Source organism: Carlito syrichta, unplaced genomic scaffold (genome assembly GCF_000164805.1).
Source record: "Carlito syrichta isolate Samal-C Ts95f unplaced genomic scaffold, Tarsius_syrichta-2.0.1 Scaffold302085, whole genome shotgun sequence".
Lineage (NCBI taxonomy): Eukaryota > Metazoa > Chordata > Mammalia > Primates > Tarsiidae > Carlito > Carlito syrichta.
In genome coordinates this window covers 580,678-598,970 of record NW_007246181.1, presented here as the reverse complement: position 1 = coordinate 598,970, position 18,293 = coordinate 580,678, and the positions used below count along the sequence as shown (strand labels likewise).

Below are 18,293 nucleotides of genomic sequence, written 5' to 3'. Positions count from 1 at the left end.
TGGGGGGTAAGAAGGAAACTGAGACCAGAAAGGGTGAGTGACGCAGCCCAGGTGGGTGAGCAAAGGCTCCAAACTCAGGGACCCCACCTCAGGTTGGGCAAATGAATAGATGGGAATGCTCATAGACGTGGGGCAGGCACAGGCTTGGATGTCAGCCTGTGACTCTCAGGGGTCTGTCCTTGGTCACTGTGGAGCTAGTGGAATACCTCACCAGCTTGGCCCATGTCCTATATTCCAGACTCAGTAGACCTTTCCTTTTTTCCTACCTAAGGGGCCATTATCTCTGGATTTTTTTTTTTTTTTTGAGTTGGAGTCTCACTGTCGCCCAGACTGGAGTGCAGTGGCCACTCCCGGCCACCGCAGCCTCGACCTGCTGGGCTCCGGCGATCCTTCCGCCTCAGCCTTCCAAGTAGCTGGAACTACAGGCACGCGCTACCACGCCTGACTAATTTTTTTTATTTTATTGTAGAGATGAGGTCTCGCCTGCCCAGGTAGGTCTCGAACCCGCGGACTCAGGCAATCCACTCACCTCAGCCTCCCAAAGGCGCGGGATTACAGGCTGAGCCACCGAGCCCAACTCATCTCTGGATTCTTGATCCAGGCCACCCCACTGTCCTTACTGCCCTACCCTCATCCCATCCAGGCCAGGGTAACAGCTCAGCCGGGAGGCCCCCCTTCGTCTGCTGTGGCTCCCGGGTCTCAGGGGACTCCTGCGTGTTTATCCTAGTCTATTTCCAGCCTTGCTGCTCCAGGCTCCAGATGTGTCGTTCTCAGCTGGGACCTACCCGCTGGCTGATGAGCATATTCCCAGGGTCCAGTCCTTCTTAGCTGGCTAGGCCGGAGCAGAGTACGTTCTCTCAGGGCCCCACAGCTTAGTTCCTACTACTGACCCCAGACTGGAGAGGGGCCTGGGCCCTAGGGGCTGCCTAAGCCAGAGGACGTCTGTTCCCTTGCCACCCTTGTCCCCTGCTTCTTCATTCCCTAGCTCCAGCACAACCTGGGGACGGCCCCGCCCTGTCTCTGCCTCCCCTGCAGGAGGCAGTCTCACTTTCCCCTAGCCCTCCCTGAACATAGGAGGGCTCGGGACTCTGAGGTGGGAAGGGACAGGGCTCCAGGCCAAGAAGGAAGCGCAGACTGTCCTGAAGTCTGGGGTGGTGACTCACTCTTAACCCTGATTACAAAGTGCAGGCCTGATGGGATGCATCCTCTCTCCATCCTCTTCCAAAGCTTGGAGCTTGTGTCTCACAGGGTGGGGGGGCAGAGGTTAATTTCTTTGACATTCATGACCTGGGCACTTGGAGGCTTGTGAGAGATCAGAGCTATAATAAATGAGGAGATCATGAGGCCCAGTCCCCTGCCTTCAGTACTGGGAATGTCCACAGAGCCTAGATTGACCAATCTGACAATATCTAGACCCTCTTTTTCTAAATCGTGGTAGAATATACATAACGTAAAATTTACCATGTTACTTTTTGGGTGTGCAGCTCAGCATCTTTAGGTAAACTCCCATTGTTGTGTAGCTTCTGCCACTGGGTATCCCGGACTTTTCAGCTTCCCCAACTGAAGCTCCATACTCCCCGTTTCCCTCCCCCCAGCCTCTGGTAACCACCCTTCTACTTTCTGAGTCTACAAATTTGACTGCTGTGGGAACCTCATCTACGTGGAATCCCATTTGTGTCTGACTTCTTTCACTTAGTGTGATGTTCACACACTTCATCCACGGTAGAAGCCTGTGTCAGAACTCCCTTCCTTGCTGAGACTAAATACTATTTCATGGTGTGTATAGACCACATTTATATATCCATTCACCTTTCCACGGACATGTGGGTGGTTTCTACCTGAGACCTTTTTTTCCATGAGAAAAAGAGCCTCGTCTCGGAATGGAGATCGTGCAGCCTCCTTCTCCCCAGATGCAGGGCCTCTGCCCCTACCCCTAGGGTTCATCACTCTCAGTTATGATAAGAGAGCAGGGCCCGTTAATATCAATTAACCTTGTATCATTGAAGAAAACAGCCTTCCCCACTCTCCCGCCACCTTCTTTCCCCAAGGGGGGCCTCCCTGGCTCCTGGACCCTTCTTGCCTCCCGTCTCCTATTGGCCTCACCCAGCCAGCGGTTTAGATGCCTTGAATGTGGAATGCAATCTCCCTCATGCTGTGGGAAGAGCACTAGGTGGAGGCTCAGGAGACCAATTCCTGGTCGACCCCTCAACCTCTTGGAGCCTCCATTTCTTCATCTATTAAATGGGGATAACTGTCCCCACTCTGCCTGCCTTTCATTGCTGGCTTGTTGTATGACTCAAAGGACCAAATGTACCTGGAAGAACTGGCCAGGGCTGTGACATGTACATCCATGTATCCACTAACTTGTTCATTTGCTTCTGCTCATTGAGTGCTCTCTAAATGGCAGCTCTGTTTTGGAGACAAAGAATGAATAGGACCTCGCCGTCTAGTAAAGGGAATGGGAGATTTTTGGTCATTCACCCAGCGTGGAAGGGGCTTTGAGGCCACACAGATCTGGGGCTCAGAGTCTAGCTTTCTGCATTCATTAGTTGAGAGAACAGGGTGTTACTTTTCTTCTCTGAGCCTCAGTTCCCTGACCTGTAAAATGGGCTCTAGTGAGCACTGAATGTGTCCATGAAGCCCTTGACCCAGGGTCTGACACAGAGTTAGTCCTCATTTAATGAAGCGGGCCTGTTACCCCAAGCAGGCAGGTTCAGGCACACTGTCCCCCACCTTCCTCTAGGTATTCTAGGTGTGGCTTGTCCAGAGCAGCCCCTTCCTGAAGGCCGTCACCTGCAGGTGGTTTCCTGTGTTGTGGCCTTGGACTGACTGAGGCAGCCTCGGTGTTCTTCAGCTGATGGAGTCCGGCCTGGCCTTGATGAACCGACCTCAGAGTGGGCAGGGACGTCAAGGTTGGGGCCCTCACCGCCTGCTGGCCCGTGGTTTCCCTGTGGTGACCCCAGGCAGAGCTGCTCTCGGCTTGGTGCGGTCAGTCAGACCCAGAGCACAGAGTGAGTGCGGAGCTCGGGAACAAGGGGCCTTTGTCAGCCAGCTAGAGAGTAGCTTCTGGTTTCAATTACTCTGCAGAGCACAGGAGCTGGGAGTGAGCATGGGGCAGGAGCCTGCTGGGGCAGGAGTCAAGGGCTCCCCTGCCCCAGTTCCCTCCCTCTAGCCCCCAAGGGATCTGTTGTCCCCATTTGACTCTGCCTGAGGGTCCCATGGGCCAGCTTTATTGCCTTGGAGCCCTGGACTCTGAGACCTTGGCCTGGGTGGCCCAGAGCCCCTTCCAGCTCTGGCCCATTTTGGATCTCTGGCCATTTTGGGTGGTACTGGGAGTTTGCTGGACCCTTCCTGGGAGGACAGCAGAGGGCCATTAACATGGGTCCTCGATGTCTTCTCCCGTATGTCCTTCAGGGCCTCGTTTATGGGCCACACTGACCGCAGCTGGGCCTCTGGCCCCTGGGGAATGACCCGGTTGGACTGGGATGCAGGGTAGAGCGGGCTGCTGTGGGAAGCAGGCCTTTCTCGTTTGTTCCACCACCCCTGCCCCCCAAACCCCCATCCTGGCTTACAGTCTCAGACGTTTCTCTGCCCCCACCCTCCCCCACCCCCCAAACACGTATGCACGTCCAGGGCAAGTGTCTGCCTCTGGCGCTTTGTGTCCCGCTCTGGCTCTAGAGGTGCTGATCTGTGTCTCTGCCTGCTGCTCTCAGAGGTGGCCCACATGGGGGCTCTTCCCTTTGCCACCATCCCTACCACCACGCCAGTCCCGAAGGCATGTGGGGATGGGGGAGGTAGAACACTAGGCCCGGTTCTGCTCCTTGCCTCAGACACTGCCTCCTCCCAGGACCCCTTGACTGCAGCCATTGTCCTGCCCTGGCCACTGTCCACCCCAGCTGTTTCCAACCCATGTGTTCTCCAGCCCAGCATCCCACCTGCTGTCACTCTTCAGGGCAGGTCTGAACGCCTCGTTTCACTTGGAGAACAGGCAGCAGAACACTTGTCCTGGGTGGGGGAGGGGAGAACCAGGGGCAGAGTCCCTTGAGAGTGCCCGCCCTGCTATCCAGAGCTTTTCCAAATATGTCTCGCCGCCTCTGCCCAGCTGCCTCTGTCTCCCAGGTGTTCCTGATTTGGGGTGCTTGGACTCTGCCCAGTAGATTCTGGAGACAGGAAGCATTCAATAGGAAGCAGATGGAGGCGTTAGCCTCCCTCCCTCCTTTCTCCCCCATTTGGGAATGCTACCTTGGCCAGCAGGCTTGGTGCCCATTGCTCCAGGCCCGCCTCTGAGGGGTGAGTGACAAGCAGAGAAGCTGACCCAGAGAGGACCTGGGAACAGACTTGTTCAGGCCCTGAGAATATCTAGCCTCTCAACAAACCAAAACAGGGTGCCGCTCTGGGATGGGGACTCCCAGACTCCAAGGCAGAAGATCTGGGTTTGAGTGCAGCTGGCCAGTCCTGGGGGACCTCTCAGAGTATATTCTCTGGAGCCTGTGGATATGAGATGAGCCCTCAGAGGTGAGAGCTGCACACACATGCACTCAGCAAGCAGCTAACCTCCCTGACAACAGAGGTTGCTGCTTCAGCCTCCTAGGAATCAAAAAAACTGATCCTTGGAGCTGTCCCACTTTCCATTTTTTTCTGAAAGCCTTGAGAAAAGAACTTAGCAGAAGAATTGCCAGGAAACTCCAAGTTAGGACTGAGGCTGCCTGTGAATGCCAATTAAGGGTCACCTTAGGGTGGGCTCTGCTGGCCTCTTTTAAGCCTATGGCGACTGTGGAACCCACAGTGGCTCCTCATGGCCAGCCCAGCCCTTGCCAAGGTCCTAGGGGTGTGGGCAATGGTGGGACTGGGTGAGGTCTACCTGACAGTGCAGTCTGTACTCACGGGCTAGGACAGAGAGGGCTGAGTGCAGTGTGTTTATGCCCTGGGAAACAAGAGCTGAGAACCAAGAGAACCCAGAACACACCAGCCTGTCCGAATAGATAAGTGTTATTCCATTGCGAGTCTACAGAGGGGAACCCACACCAACGAAGCAGAAGCCCAGAGTCTGTCCAAAGCAGGGAGAGAAGTGGAGAAAAGACGTGAGTTCCAGATCCAGCACTCTGACCTGGAAGTTTCTTTCAAAACTTCCTCATCTCCCTGACCTCCACACCTCCCCCAGCCTAAGGGAGCGAGAGGGCCAATGGCGGGGTTAAGAGAAAAACATTCTCACAAGAACTGTCAGGGTTGAGCTTAAAAGGACAGTAGGGGTGGGCACAGTGGCTCACGCCTGTAATCCCAGCACTTTGGGAGGCTGAGGTGAAGGGATTGACTGAGCCCAGGGGTTGGAGACCAGCCTGGGCAACTTGACGAGACTTCATCTCTACGGTAAATCAAAAAATTAGCTGGGCATGGTGACGCACTCCTGTAGCTCCAGCTACTTGAAAGGCTGAGGTGGAAGGATCGCCGGAGCTCAGCAGGTCGAGGCTATGGTGGCCATGAGCATGCCACTGCACTCAAAAAAAAAAAAAAAAGAGACAATGGAGGCCTTCAGATTCTGCCTGTGGGGCTTGGGGATTCCCAGGAGGGACTTGAAGAGCTCCAAGGCAGGAAAGGGGTGGTGGACAAAGGGGATGTGGGCAGGCTGGTCTCTGCTCTCTGCTTCTGCATCTAGCTGACAGGGGCAGGAAGACTTCAGCATAAGATTTAATTTGAAAAAGGTGGAAGGGAGATAATTATACACACATACACACACACACACACACACACACACACAAAGAATGCATTGAAGACCATTTGGGTGCTTCAAGCTCCTGATTTGGCAGGTGTGGAAATGGACTCCATGGAGGAAAAGTGGCTTTCGGGGCCACAGTAGCCAGGCAGGACTTGGCCTGGTGCCCTGGCTCCCCAGGGCTTCCTCTGGCCACCTTGAGCTCAGAGCTGAGTGGAAGGGGATTGTTCAATAATGGAGGAAGGAGAAAGCAGCGGACACTGACCTACTTCTGGGCTTCAGCTCCTCCTGCCTAAGGTAATCATGTCTCCAGTATGTGGCCTGGGTCCTCTGCCCACTGATTGTGTCCCTCCTGTGAGTAGGAGCAGGCAGCTCAGGGGGTCTGGGCATGACCCAGCTGTGATTTGTGTCCGGGGTGGGGAAGGAGAGATGGACAGCTGGGGGGCATGCTCTGCCCACCCTGGCCCTAGAAGGGGGTTTATTTTAGATAAGCAAGATGTTCCCAAAGGCTCAAGAGTATTTTCTACCCCCTTCATGACTAAATGTGCCGTGAGAATTACTAGTGGTTGCCAGAGATGTGCTGTCAGGACAACTCTTCTGCAGCAGACCTCTTGGGCTGTTTCAGTCCCTCCTACCCATCTGAGGTGGCTGGGCAGAGTGGAGAACAGAGCTGTGTGGAAAACAGCACGTACTTGGGACTGCCCTGTGAACCGACACAGGCCTTTGGGGAGACATGAGGACAGCCGGTTGGTTACCTTGGGCCGGCTTAGTCTGCACTGTGGCACAGCCAGCTGTGAATCCTGGCTGCCTCCTTCCCTTTCACTGTGTACATCTTCGACCTGGAGCCCAGCCTGGAGCCTGCTCCCAGCCCCACCTGAGTGTCTATCACTGCTAATAGCCAGCTAGGAGCTACGGTTTGAGAGCTCAGACTGCTGCAATGCCACCCACAGCTGCTTAGCAGGCAGGGGCCAGACCCCTGTAGAGCTCTGGGGACTCAGGCCTGGAGAGCCTGAAGGAGTCCCCCAGTTGTTGTCCAGCTATCCTTTTGGAGGTGAGAGTTGGTGCTGGGGCGGGGTGGTCAGGGCTAATTCAGTTTGGCCTGATATCGTCCGTGTCCATTCAGTGAAGAGTGAATGAATGGAAATGTAACTTCTAGGCTCTGCTCTGCCTTTGGTTGCTTGGTGACTTTGAGCAAAGTGTTCCCATCCCTGGGCCTAATACAGGCCTTGAACATCGTAGATGTTCACAGGTATGGGATGGGTAGATAGGAAGCCATATAAGTGGTGTCAGTTTCTTAGCCTGAGAAGACTTCTGCCCTTCTAGTCTGGAGGTTTTGGTTAGGGTAGGCACAGAAGGAGGGGTGCACGCTGTAGGAATGCAGGACTCCAGGGCCATTCATGTTAGGACACTCCCATCTCCATTCCTCCACGGTTCTCCCTGTGACATACCACCTCTGCCTCCAACTCGCACACCCTGTGTGGGTGCTGGGCTCTCTGGGCCCCTGTGCATGCCCCTGCTTGGTTCTCAGCCTCAGCCCTACACCTGACTGGCAGGACCCTTCCAGACCTCTTTCTGCAGCTCTCAAGCCTCGGGCCCTGTCTCCCTCTCCTCCAACATCTTGCCTCCCAGCTCTGCCTCCTTGGGGCCCACCTGGTGCCATGCTATTCGGGGGCTGAGGAATGTTCTTGGCAGACCCTGGCCACATCCCTCCTGGTCCTCATCCTCAGCCAGGTACCAGGTTCCTCTTGGGCTTTTGGCTCCAGCACCTGGGACTCCCCCCTCCCCGCCTGGCTCCTGGCCTATCCCCGCTGGGGATCTGATGGGCTCTGGTCTAGCTGGCTGCAGAGAAACCCCTTTCCTGGCTTGGAGTCATCTGAGCTACAGGTCAGGACAGAGAATCGGGGTTCCAGTGTGGGTTGGGAGGAGATGAAAGTCTTTCTGCTGGGGAAAAGGAGGTCACTCCAGAGGAGCGGCAGCCACATCCCGAGGTTCTCAGAACCTTACTCCTCGTGTCCACAGGCTGGAGGATTTGCCTGGAAGCTGTCCCCACCCCCAGCTGTCACCAAGGCGGCACTGTGGCAGTCCCTGCCTCTCCCGCCTACACGTCTCAGGACGTGTATTATTCCCTGTTGACCCTTTTTTTCCTCAGTGATGCTGCTGCTGATCACTTTAACCTGATTTTACCTCAATCACAGCTGTGCTGGGTGGTGTGGCCCTCTCCCTGGGTATAACCCAGGGTCCCACCCACATCTCCCTAGGGACAGTCCCTCTCATTCCTCTGGCAGAGAGGCTGGGGAGGAGATGAGGGAGGATAGGACAGTCCACCAGGAATGTTTTTAATTCCAGAGGCAGTGACATCTGTTCTGGGGGCCTTACCACCCAGGCTCTGTTTATCCAACCTGGGGGCCCTTGCATGTCCTCAGAGGAAGGCTCTGCCAGGTGTGGCTGGATGGAAGGGGTGCGGGAGGAGGGAATGCGGTTACTTCCTGGGTGGCCAGGATAGTCTGAGCCTAGCCCAGCAGAGATGAGGATGGGCTGTGGTGGGCTGGAGGGACTAGAATTGAGACTGCTGCTTTTGAGGAACTTGCTGGGGACATTTATCTTGCAAAAATCCTCCTCCACCCTAGACCACTGGTTCCAGGAAGGAATGAGTCAGGCTTAGGGAAGAGAAGGCAGATCTATGCTGTCCCTAGAGGAAGCCCTCAGTCTATGGGGGGAAAGGGAAAGATGAGCATCTCAAGGGAAGAGCCTCCCAACTCGGCTGCCCATCTGCTAAGGCGCTTATGTCACCATGGAGACCAGTTGGCCATCATTCATCCAATCAGAGCTAGCTTTACCCAGACAAGTGTTGAGCCTGGGGTTCCTAAGACAGGCAAGTGTAGGGCTTTGGGAACAGGATTTACAATGCCCCCTCCTCCCACACATCCGGTGGTAGGGAGTGGCACACCATCCCCCCAGGCTGTACCCTGTGACATGTGACCCAGCTAAAAGGACAAGAACCTTAGAAAGGCAGCGAACCAGCCAGTGCCAAGTGTTCTGCAGCGGACGAGCGTGGTGAGCAATTACAATGGCACCTTACCAGCCAGTTACACAACCAGTGATTGCACATTTGCTGGAGAGATGCAGAGTGAAACTGGAACCCAGCTGGATGAATGACCTTTCCCCACAGCTCTGAGGGTTCTGTGCCAACCCTGTCTCCTCCAAGGAGCCTTCCTGGATTCCCTTCAGCTAAACATTTTATCTTAACATTCACAGCACTTCATTTGTGCTGTCCTGACAGCATGACACTGGGTTTTTCTAGGGCAAAGATGATGCTGTGTCCATCTAGATATGACACATAGTAGGTGCACAGTCAACCTACGCCGGGTGCATGCATGGATACCTTTCTGCCTCCTGTTTCCTCTGGAGACTGCACCTTTGTCAAGTGCTGGCATCTGACTCATCTCTGTGATTCCTCAGCCCCCACCTCAGGGTTGGGCATGTGTCCAGACCCTCAGTCACTGCCACTAGAATAACATGAATGGGACGAAGAAATGAAGCCTGAAAGACTGAGCAAAGCCTTCCTGGAGGAGATGGGGTGTGTGACTGTGGTGAAGGTATCTGCCTGGCCCGTCAGGTACCCTGGAAGAGGCAGGTGAGGGATGGATCAGGAAGCTTCAGTCAGGGGTTAGCTGGGCAGGGGATATAGGTGTGTCCCTACATCTATCAGTCTCCTCCCTTCCCCCTCAGGGGGTGCTGGCAAGGCTTTTGTGGCTCAGGCCCCATTTAGCTGCAGGACTTTGGACAGCCCCAGCTCAGATGTGAGGCTCTGTGTGGCCCTGGCAACCCAACCCTGTGTGCACTATGCAGAGGGGGATGTGGAGTGTGAGCCCGGAAGAGGCAGGCTGGCCTGGTTGCCCTGCAGGGGCACTCAGAGCCCTGGTTCTGTTCTAGCCCAGCAGGCCCCAGGCAGGACAACTGGCCACATGTCTGTGCTGGGCACCTTAGGAGACAGTAAGAACTGGTTTTTGACCCTCAAGTAAGGGAACATTCTAACTGAACAATGAGAGGTGTGTTATTTCTCAAGGTAACAATACAAGTTAGAGAAAAGAGAATGTCTGAACAGCCTCCGAGAGCCCCACCTCCACCAACCAGGTGGAAGGCATCTCAGGACCAGACCTGGCCACACCAGGGTGTGATGGGGGCATAGGCTGTGTGTTAGCCACACCTCCGTTTGTGTTCCAGCCCATCTTGGCCTTGGGCAGGTTGCTCAACTTCTCAAAGCCCTTAGTTTCCTCAAATGTAAAATGGGGGTGCTGATACTTCATGAGGTTGCAGGGAGGACCAAGTGAGTTCATCCATTAATGTAGAGGGTTCACATGGTGCACATCCCAGAGTAAACCTCTGTGAAGGGCAGCTCTTACTATGATGAGTTCTTGGCTACCTCTGCAGTGAATCTACCTCTTTCTCAAAAAACCCTGAGGGCTCTGAGATAAAATCCTGATAACTGTCTGCAGGGTTGAGACAGCAGGAGCATTTGGGATGCCAAGGACTGGGCTCTGTGCCCCGACCCACCTACCCTGGGGTCAACCAAGAAATGTCCTGACCCAGGTCTTTTTCCTGACTTCAAGTACCATCTGCACTTGAGTGAGGCACAGTGGTTGTGAGCACCAAGGGCCTTGGAGGGGACCTGCCCCCTCACTTGCAGCCTGACCTTCGGTGAGAACTTTACTTCCTGAGACCCTGTTCTCACATCTCTAAAATGGGGACAGTAATGCCAACATCATAAAAGCATGTGGCCTAAGTGCAATCGGATATCTGAGAGATCTGGCTCATTGTTGGCACTGTGCAAATATTGGTTTCCTCCCTACCCCGTGCCTAGCTCTGCAGCAGTGTGACGTCCTGGACTCCTCTGGGTTTTGTGCACCCTAACCACTTGGGGTTCTGGCTTCTCTAACTTTTTCTAACTCATATTGCTACCTTGGGAAATAATGCACCTCTCATTGTTCAGTTAGAATGTCCACTAACTTGAGGGCCAAAAACAAGCTCTTACTATCTCCCGAGGTGCCCAGCACAGACGTGACCGGTTGCCCCTCTGCCTCTGGCAGCAGAAGCCTCTTTTGGCGAGATGCACAGGGCCATGGTTAGAAGTGGCCAGGCAAGGCGCGTCTCTTGCTGGACATATGTGACAGTGTTGTCTTTGACTTTTGCGTGTGTCCCTGGAGAGGGCCCATGGTAGCCTGATTCCCACGGGGGCTGCTAAAGCCCAGGAAGCTGCCACACGAGGGGTCCTCTGTATTCCTTACCTTCCCCTCAAGAGGCAGTTTGTGAGTGCCTGTCCACAAGTGTCTGGCCTGTCACCAAGTTGGCGCTGAGGGCAGTGCCTTGGGGCAGGAATTGGGGATAGGGGAGTAGAGCCCCAGGGCAGTGAGAGCTCTTTGCAGGGGCGGAGGGCAGCTTTTTGTGGCTAAAATGCGTCTCCTGCCTGGAACCCTGTCCCCTGCTGGCCCCATCTGGCTTGACACCAAGCCTCCCTGAAACCCCAGGTCCACCAGGAGCAACCTGGTGGTGAAAGAGTTAACGGGATCTACAAGGGATGGGGCTAAATTGTGTTTAGCTGCTTGTCAAACTTTCTTTAGTGGGGGCCGTGGGGGAGCGCCAGCTTGCCGAGAGTTAAGCCCAGGGTTGGGTTTTTCAGGGGGCAACTCCAGCGCCTCCTCTGAGTCACTTCCTTCGGTGGGGGCGGGGGCCCTGCCTGCGGCCGGCCGGTCGGCGGCGCACGCACTCGGCGTCCCGCGAGTGGGACGAGTGGGCGGGGGAGAAGCCCGGGCCGCGGGGAGGCGCCCGTGCCAGTGCTGCTCGGCGGGACCGCTGCTCCAGCACGTCGTCGCGGCTGCAGTCTCCGGGGAGGGCGGAGGGGGGGAGAAACTCGAGCTCCACCATGCACTTCTGACGGGCTGAGCGCTCCGCACAGCCCGCGCTCGGCACAGCCCGCGCTCCGGTGCCGCCTGCTGCCTCGCCGCGAACCCGCTGGCATCTGGCCCCCGGCCGGGTCGCCGGCATGACCGACGTCCTGCCCCAGCCCGACTGCAGCCTGAAGGCGGTGTGCGAACCCCTGGAGCGCTGCTGCCTCGATCGGCTGGAGGATTCAGGGAGCAAGAGGCCCCCCAACACAGGCGCCCGGCTCTGGGGCCGGGTGCGCAGCAAGCTGCTCCGCCACAAGGTGCCAGCCGGGACTGAAGGGGTACGAGGGGCTCGGGCCAGAGGGACTGAGGAAGGGCTTGGGGGCAGCTGGCCTCTGCCTTTCCAGCTCCTGCCTGATCCGGGAAGCCCTAGGACAGGCTGGGGTGTGTGCGCGTCTGCTGTTGGTAGCTTTGCCTTGATGATGAATGCTATCCCCCACCCCCAGTGGCTTTCTCTGAATCTGTCCCTGCCTCGGGAAAAGGGGGTTTGTCTTCTAAGCAAGTGGACTCTGCCTGGCTGCTTTCTGAGTCGGTACTGGCAGGAATGCAAACTAGGCAAAGGACTCCGGGGTCTCAGTATCCTGCAACTGTGTTTAGCCCAGACCCGACCTCCTGCGTTCAGTGGACATTGCTGGCTGCCCCTTTGCTGAGAGGGGACACCGCAACACCATCTGTCGCATGAGGTTTCTTTGTGCTGGGTTGTGGGGATCACTCCCCACCAGGAAAGTGGGGGGGAGGTGTGGGGAGGCAGTTATACTGCTGAGTCTAGGGGCTGTAGGCGTCCCCTTTGGGGACCACCCAGTTGCCTGCTGGCCTGGGGCCAACTAGGCACCAGGCAACTCAATCAGTGTGCCAGGGGGTTCCTGACCTAGCAGGCAGCCCAGACCAAGCTGTGCCAGGGCAGACAGCCGGTCCTGCCTGCAGCCCCAGACCTGAGTTGGGATTAAAATCTGAGATAGAAGCTGACTGTCCTGCATCTGGGCAGGCTGCCTTGGAGCTGGCTGTGGGCCCTGGCATCAGGCATCCGAGGAAGAGCCGGCCCCAGTGCCTAGCACACAGGAAGTGCTTGATAATTCTGCAGCCCAAGTCAGCCGCCTAAGTAAGATGTCGCAGGGTGCCAATCCTGGCTGCCCAGGGCCATGCCCATCCTTCAAAGGAAGCCTTGGCTAGTCTGCAGTGGGGATTTGCAAGCCCTCCTGTAGCTCAGAGGGGACTTGCTGCCAGCCTGCACAGAGGCTCCTGGCACCTGCTGAGAGGAAGTGATCTCGGGCCCACTGGCTCCTTGTTTCTTTTCATCTCTTGCCAGTGGAGCATACTTGATCTCCCAGAGGTGACATCAGTCCTGGAAAGTACTGGGTAGGGCAGCAACTTGAATTGTCCTGCATCGGCCCCTGTGTCACCTTCAGCCTCTCTGGGGACCAGACTAGCAGAGTCCTGCTGGCCCTGGCTGCTACCAGAGCCCCTCTGTGCTGAGGCAGCTGTCTGTGCCCGGCAGCATGGAGCCAGCCATCCACTCCCCGTACCCCCCATCCCCAACCCTTGCTGAGGCCAGCAGACACCAGCCCAAAGCTCACACCATCCATTCCCAAACCTCAAGGTTGGCAAGAAACTGACGCAGCAGGTTCCTGGCCCAGTGCTAGCCAGACAGAGCCCTTCCGATTCACCTGCCCTCTGGGAGGTGCTGGCAAGTTGGGGACTGTTTTTTAGACCTTGACGTCCCAGACTTTCAGTTCTTTCCCTGCGCATTGGGGGCTGGCAACACCGACGCCACCTCAGGAATTCCTCAGCTGGGTTTGCCTCTGATGGTGTCTGATGGTGATCTCGGGGCAGGGATGGCAGGCCAGCCAGGCACTGGACTGCTGGGTTGGTTGGCGTCAGTGCAACTGCAGGGTGGCTGTGGCACTGGGCAGCTCTGTGTGGCAGGTGATTTAGCCCCCTGATACATGCTGTGTGACAAAATGTATCAGTGTCATACACACAAGGGTCTGCACTGTGGGTAACAGAGGGACATGCACCCTGCTGTGCCTACCTTACTGTGAAGGCTGGGAGGGGAGCCAGGTCTGCTGTCCTCTTCTCTTCTTTCCTCTCTGCATTAACCTGGTTTTGTTGTTTTTTGCTTTTTTTGTTTTTTGTTTTTTTCAGTGCAATGGGCTTCCTGCCAGGCCAAGGGTCTGGAATCAGGCAGCAGTTTAGGTGGGGTAAGGGAAGGGTGTTGGGTATGGACCAGGCTGGCAGGAGGAGTCACTCCTCACTACCTTTGCCCTGAGGGTTGGATGTTGTGGAGGCGAGCAACGCCTGTGGGCCTCCTGCTCCCATTTAGCTAGAGAGTCACTAGAGGCTAGAAGGAGGGATGTGGCTCGTCTCGGGACCTCTGGCTGGACTGAGGAATCTGCTCCGATGGTAAGGTCCCAGTATTCAAACCCAGCCTTTGACATCGTGTGGGGACTCTGGTTTCGGGAGTCATCTGTTGCTGGGGGTGAGGAGGCAGGGACCCCTCGTGGGCTCTCCGTTGGGTCCTAGGGGTCCTATGGCTGGGTTGTTCTTGTCCCCAGAGGAGAGTTCTGGGGCTGAAGCCTCATTCCAGCCCCTGACTTGGCAGTTGGTTTGTTGTGCAAGCATTCAGCAGAGGAGACACGTGGCATTTGGGTTTGTGGGTTCAGCCAGTGCTCTTGGTATTTAACTTTGCATTTCTACTTTCCTTTCCTTTTTTTTTTGCCTGCAGTCACACTCAAATAGACCAGGCCCAGTGCCTTGTCTTCCTCCCACCCTTCCTGCTTCTAGATTCTGAGGTTGAACTTGGGAGAAGGGGCTGAAGGAAGAATCCCATTCCCAACTCCTGAAGCACCCAGAGGTTTTAACGGTTTCACTCATGGGAGCCATAGAGAGGCTAAGAGGGCCCAGAGTGAGGCTGGGCCAGAAGCATTTGTCTAGTGGGGAGATCAAGGCCCGTATGTAGCTCTGCAACCAAGGCCAGGCTGCTTCTGACTCAGACCAGGCTAGACACTGGCCGCAGCCGGGGGGGACTCAGGCTGAACTGCAGGGCCTCAGCAAGTGGAGGAGAGTTGAAGACAGCTTCTGATGAGCTTGTCTCTGCCATATGGGTCTGAGAACTCCCTGCTTCCAGAGAACTTCCCTCAAGAAGCTGGAGGCTGGCACTGCTGAGCCCTGATATGAGTCCACCTGTTCTGTGCTGGAGTTTGCTTATACAGGGGCTCAGAGGTGTTACCTGAGGAAGAACAGGATGGGGAGCCCTCTTGGGCCACTTTTCTGAGGAAGCATAAGGCTCAGGATGGTCTTAGAAGAGGATCCCTTTCTTTGTCAGCTTGATTGCCACCACAGGACAGCTTCTAGCCCCTCCCGGAGTCTGCCACTTAACTTCACAGTTTTTCCTGATGGCACCAGGTATGCAGACCATGCACACATCCCCAGGGCTTCACAGCCACTCACTGGCTGTTCTTGCCATTGAGGGCACAGAGGTGCTGGGTAAAGATACAGAAGTGTCTTGGATTCATCTGCTTTATTTCATAATCCAGCTCTGGACACCAAGAAAGATCTTGAAGCCTCCGACAGAAATCTGTCCTGGCCTCAGCTGCCCACGGCCCTGTCCTACCCCCTTCTTCCTTACTTGCCACAGGGAGGAAAGCTGCATCCTCCATGTCCACTCACCCCCTCTAGCAATCCCTCAGCTGTAGACAAGGGACTATAGGAGTCCCTCCCCCCTGGGGTGGAGCAACCCTGCCACCAGCCCACTCCTCCTGGGCCTCTATGCAGACCACGATTGTGGCCAGGCCAGCTGATGGATTGGAAGTGGGGATAAAGCGACCCTCCTGCGTTTCCACAGCATTCCCCACCCTACCTCGAGTGAGAAGACCTCACTTCTGGGACTACACACTTGGGTTCCTGAACCCCCAGTGTCCCGACTCTCCACCAAGCTGGCTCCCAAGAGGCTTGTTTGAGTCTCTACTCTGAGAGTCTGAAAAAGGTTGTAGAGCCCACCTAGATTCTTGGGAATTGCCCCCCCCCCCAACTATGCTATTGCAGAGGGGGTCACGGCCCCTAAGGTAGGGACCTCTGCTCTAAGTGGACCTGGCACCATGCTGTTTCTTGGCACCTAGGGAGTTAGAAGGGCACTGGCTCTCTCCAACATCCATGGACAGTTGACCGGCCAGCCAGCTGTGCTGGGCTCAGTGCCCCAGCTCATGGACAGCTGTGGACCAGAGAGAGCTGAGCCTGCTAATAAACAAGGGGGTCCCTGAAAGGCCAAAGCTGCCCAAGCCCAGGGTTGCTGTAGTATCTGGAAGCAGTGAGGCCCTAGGCCCAGAAGGGGCAGACATCTTGGAAAGAACCTAGAAATCTCAGCAGGTGCTGGTCTGGGAGAGCCGTCAGATGTTGGTTAAGAGGCACTAGTCTGCTGAGTGGCCCTGCCGACTGCCCCAAGTATTAGGTTGACAGGCGCTGGATTTTGACCTTTATTCCCTGTTAAATCATGCTGAGGACAGAAGGGGTGTCTGTTCTGACAGCCCCTAGCACCTTAGAGGAACACTAACTCCTCTGTACCTGTGACCTTCCTGCCCAGTCCCTGGGAGAAAACTGGTGTCAGTTCTGGATTCCAGTGAACCTTAGACTAAGGCCTGTTGTCCTTCCCCCCCCAGGACGGGTCCTGGAGAGGTAGGAAGTGGCCATGGGAGTTGCTGCTTCTGCAGAGATGCTGGGAGAGCCCCGGGATCCTCACAAGATTTCCCAAGCCCTGCTTAGAGAAAGTGAACCTTCCTCCTCAGCCAGAAGCTGGAAGGATCTCCATCCTGGACAGTGACCCCAGTCGGGGCTGGTACCTCAGCTGACAACAGCCGGAGCTGTGACATCCATAGCACCCCCTATCTCAGACACCTGAATGCCACCTCTGTGCTCTCAGAGACTCCACCTGGGAGTACCCCCAGCCCTCAGGCTCATGTGGCACAGGGCACCAGAGAGGAAGGGCACCAGGCTGGTAGGAGTCCAAAAGCTTCCATTTTTCTAGTCTGGGTCTGCTGTTTTAACTTGCTGTGTGACCTTGGGTAAATCCCTCACCCAAGAAGCTGAAGGATGAACGGCATGAAGGAGCTGAGCAGGATGATCTCCTAGAATCCAGCTCATGTGATGATCTTGGCCATGTCTCAAGATTCCTAGTCCTAAGCCTTAAGCCCTCGACAAGCTGGGAGAGTCTGGGTGGAAGAAGTCACAGGGCTGCCCCTGGGTCAATGCCAGCCATTCAGAGGACTCAGGAGAAGAGGGGTGAGCAGGAATGTGGGACTTCTTGACCCTTGTCCTGAGGAAACCCTGGCGGGAAGGCATTGCGGTCTCCGTCCCCCACCCCTCTGTGCGTTCACTGGGTCTTGGAGACAACTGGGGCTCCTTCCAAATGCTGGGCATGCAGGAACCCGGGAAACAGAGGTACCCGAGGCAGGCCCTGTCTATAGGAGTCGGTCAAGGAATAAGATCTCTGCAGGTGGGACGGGTGCTGTGGGGAAAACAAAATTGGGTAAGGATTAGAGGGAGGGAGAGACCCTGCTGGAGGAGATCAGTTTTGAGCTAAGATTTAAATGACAGGAATTCAGCCATGAAAGATCAGGGAACAGGGCATTCCAGGCAAAGGAAATAACAAGGTAAATACCCTGCGGCAGGTGTGTGCAGAGGCAGACAGGCTGCATGGCCAGTGTAGGAGCTTCGCTGGGCACGGGGGCAGCAGCCCGATCACACAGGGCCTTGCAGTGCAGGACAAGGAGTTCAGCCTTTCATCTAAATGCGGTGAGAAGCCGCTGGGGAGTTGAAACGCTGTTTTCGTGATGATGATACGTTTTGAACATACTGAGTACCAGTCGTCATTCTTAGCCCTTGACGCAAGTTAGCCCTTGAGGTAGGTGCTATTATTACCCACACCATTTTATATATGAGGAAACTGAGGCTCAGAGAGTGACTCAGATGCGGTCACATGAGTGGCTTTGCGGAGGAGCCGCTCTCAGACCCCCGCGGCTCAGGCCGAGCACTGGCTCTTACCCACTGTGTCTCCTTTGCGTGGCCTCCAAGGAGGAGGTCCAGAGTCTACGCAAGCCTTGGGGCTGTTTCTCAGTTGTCCAGTTGTCAGTGTAGCCATGGGGCCAGTTGGGGAGGGGGCTGCATGCCCTGGATAGGGAGGCGTCTGGAGGTGCAGGACTCTACCCATCTGCCCTGTATGTGGTGCCCAGCATGCATATGTAGCAGTGGACACGGCAGTTACTCTCCATGGTGTCCAGTGACTGAGAGGCTCACGGCGGAGGTGAGGCCTGGGGGAATCGGCCACTCAGAGCCCGCATGGCCATGAATTGCTGGTGGCCTCGTTTCCACTCACAGCATGTTCTGTGCCCATAACACTCCTGGCCTGGGTAGGGAGGTGAAGTCTGTTTCAGAAAAGCCTCTTTTTTTGAGTTGGAGTCTCACTCTGTTGCCCAGACTGGAGTGCAGTGGCCGCTTCCAGCCACTGCAGCCTCGACCTGCTGGGCTCCGGTGATCCGCCTCAGCCTTCCAAGTAGCCAGAATTACAGGCATGCGCTACCACGCCCGGCTGATTTTTTTATTTATTGTAGCAATGAGGTCTCGCTGCCCAGGCGGGTCTCGAACCCGCGGGC

At 55.9% G+C, this 18,293-nt stretch overlaps 1 protein-coding gene across 5 annotated transcripts in view; it reads left to right on the top strand.

Moving 5' to 3' along the window:
- The window catches only part of ABR (active BCR-related), a 103,877-nt gene that overhangs the window by 68,501 nt on the left and 17,083 nt on the right, over positions 1–18,293 (top strand). Inside the window, exon 1 of one of the 5 annotated variants that reach the window (XM_008056048.2) lies at positions 11,746–11,912. The exons of the other annotated variants lie outside the window; for them this stretch is intronic. Within the exon in view, the coding sequence (XP_008054239.1) occupies positions 11,751–11,912 (162 nt within the window). The 5' untranslated portion in view covers positions 11,746–11,750. Of the gene's footprint in view, positions 1–11,745; positions 11,913–18,293 lie in introns of those variants that run through there. 5 annotated transcript variants of the gene reach the window in all.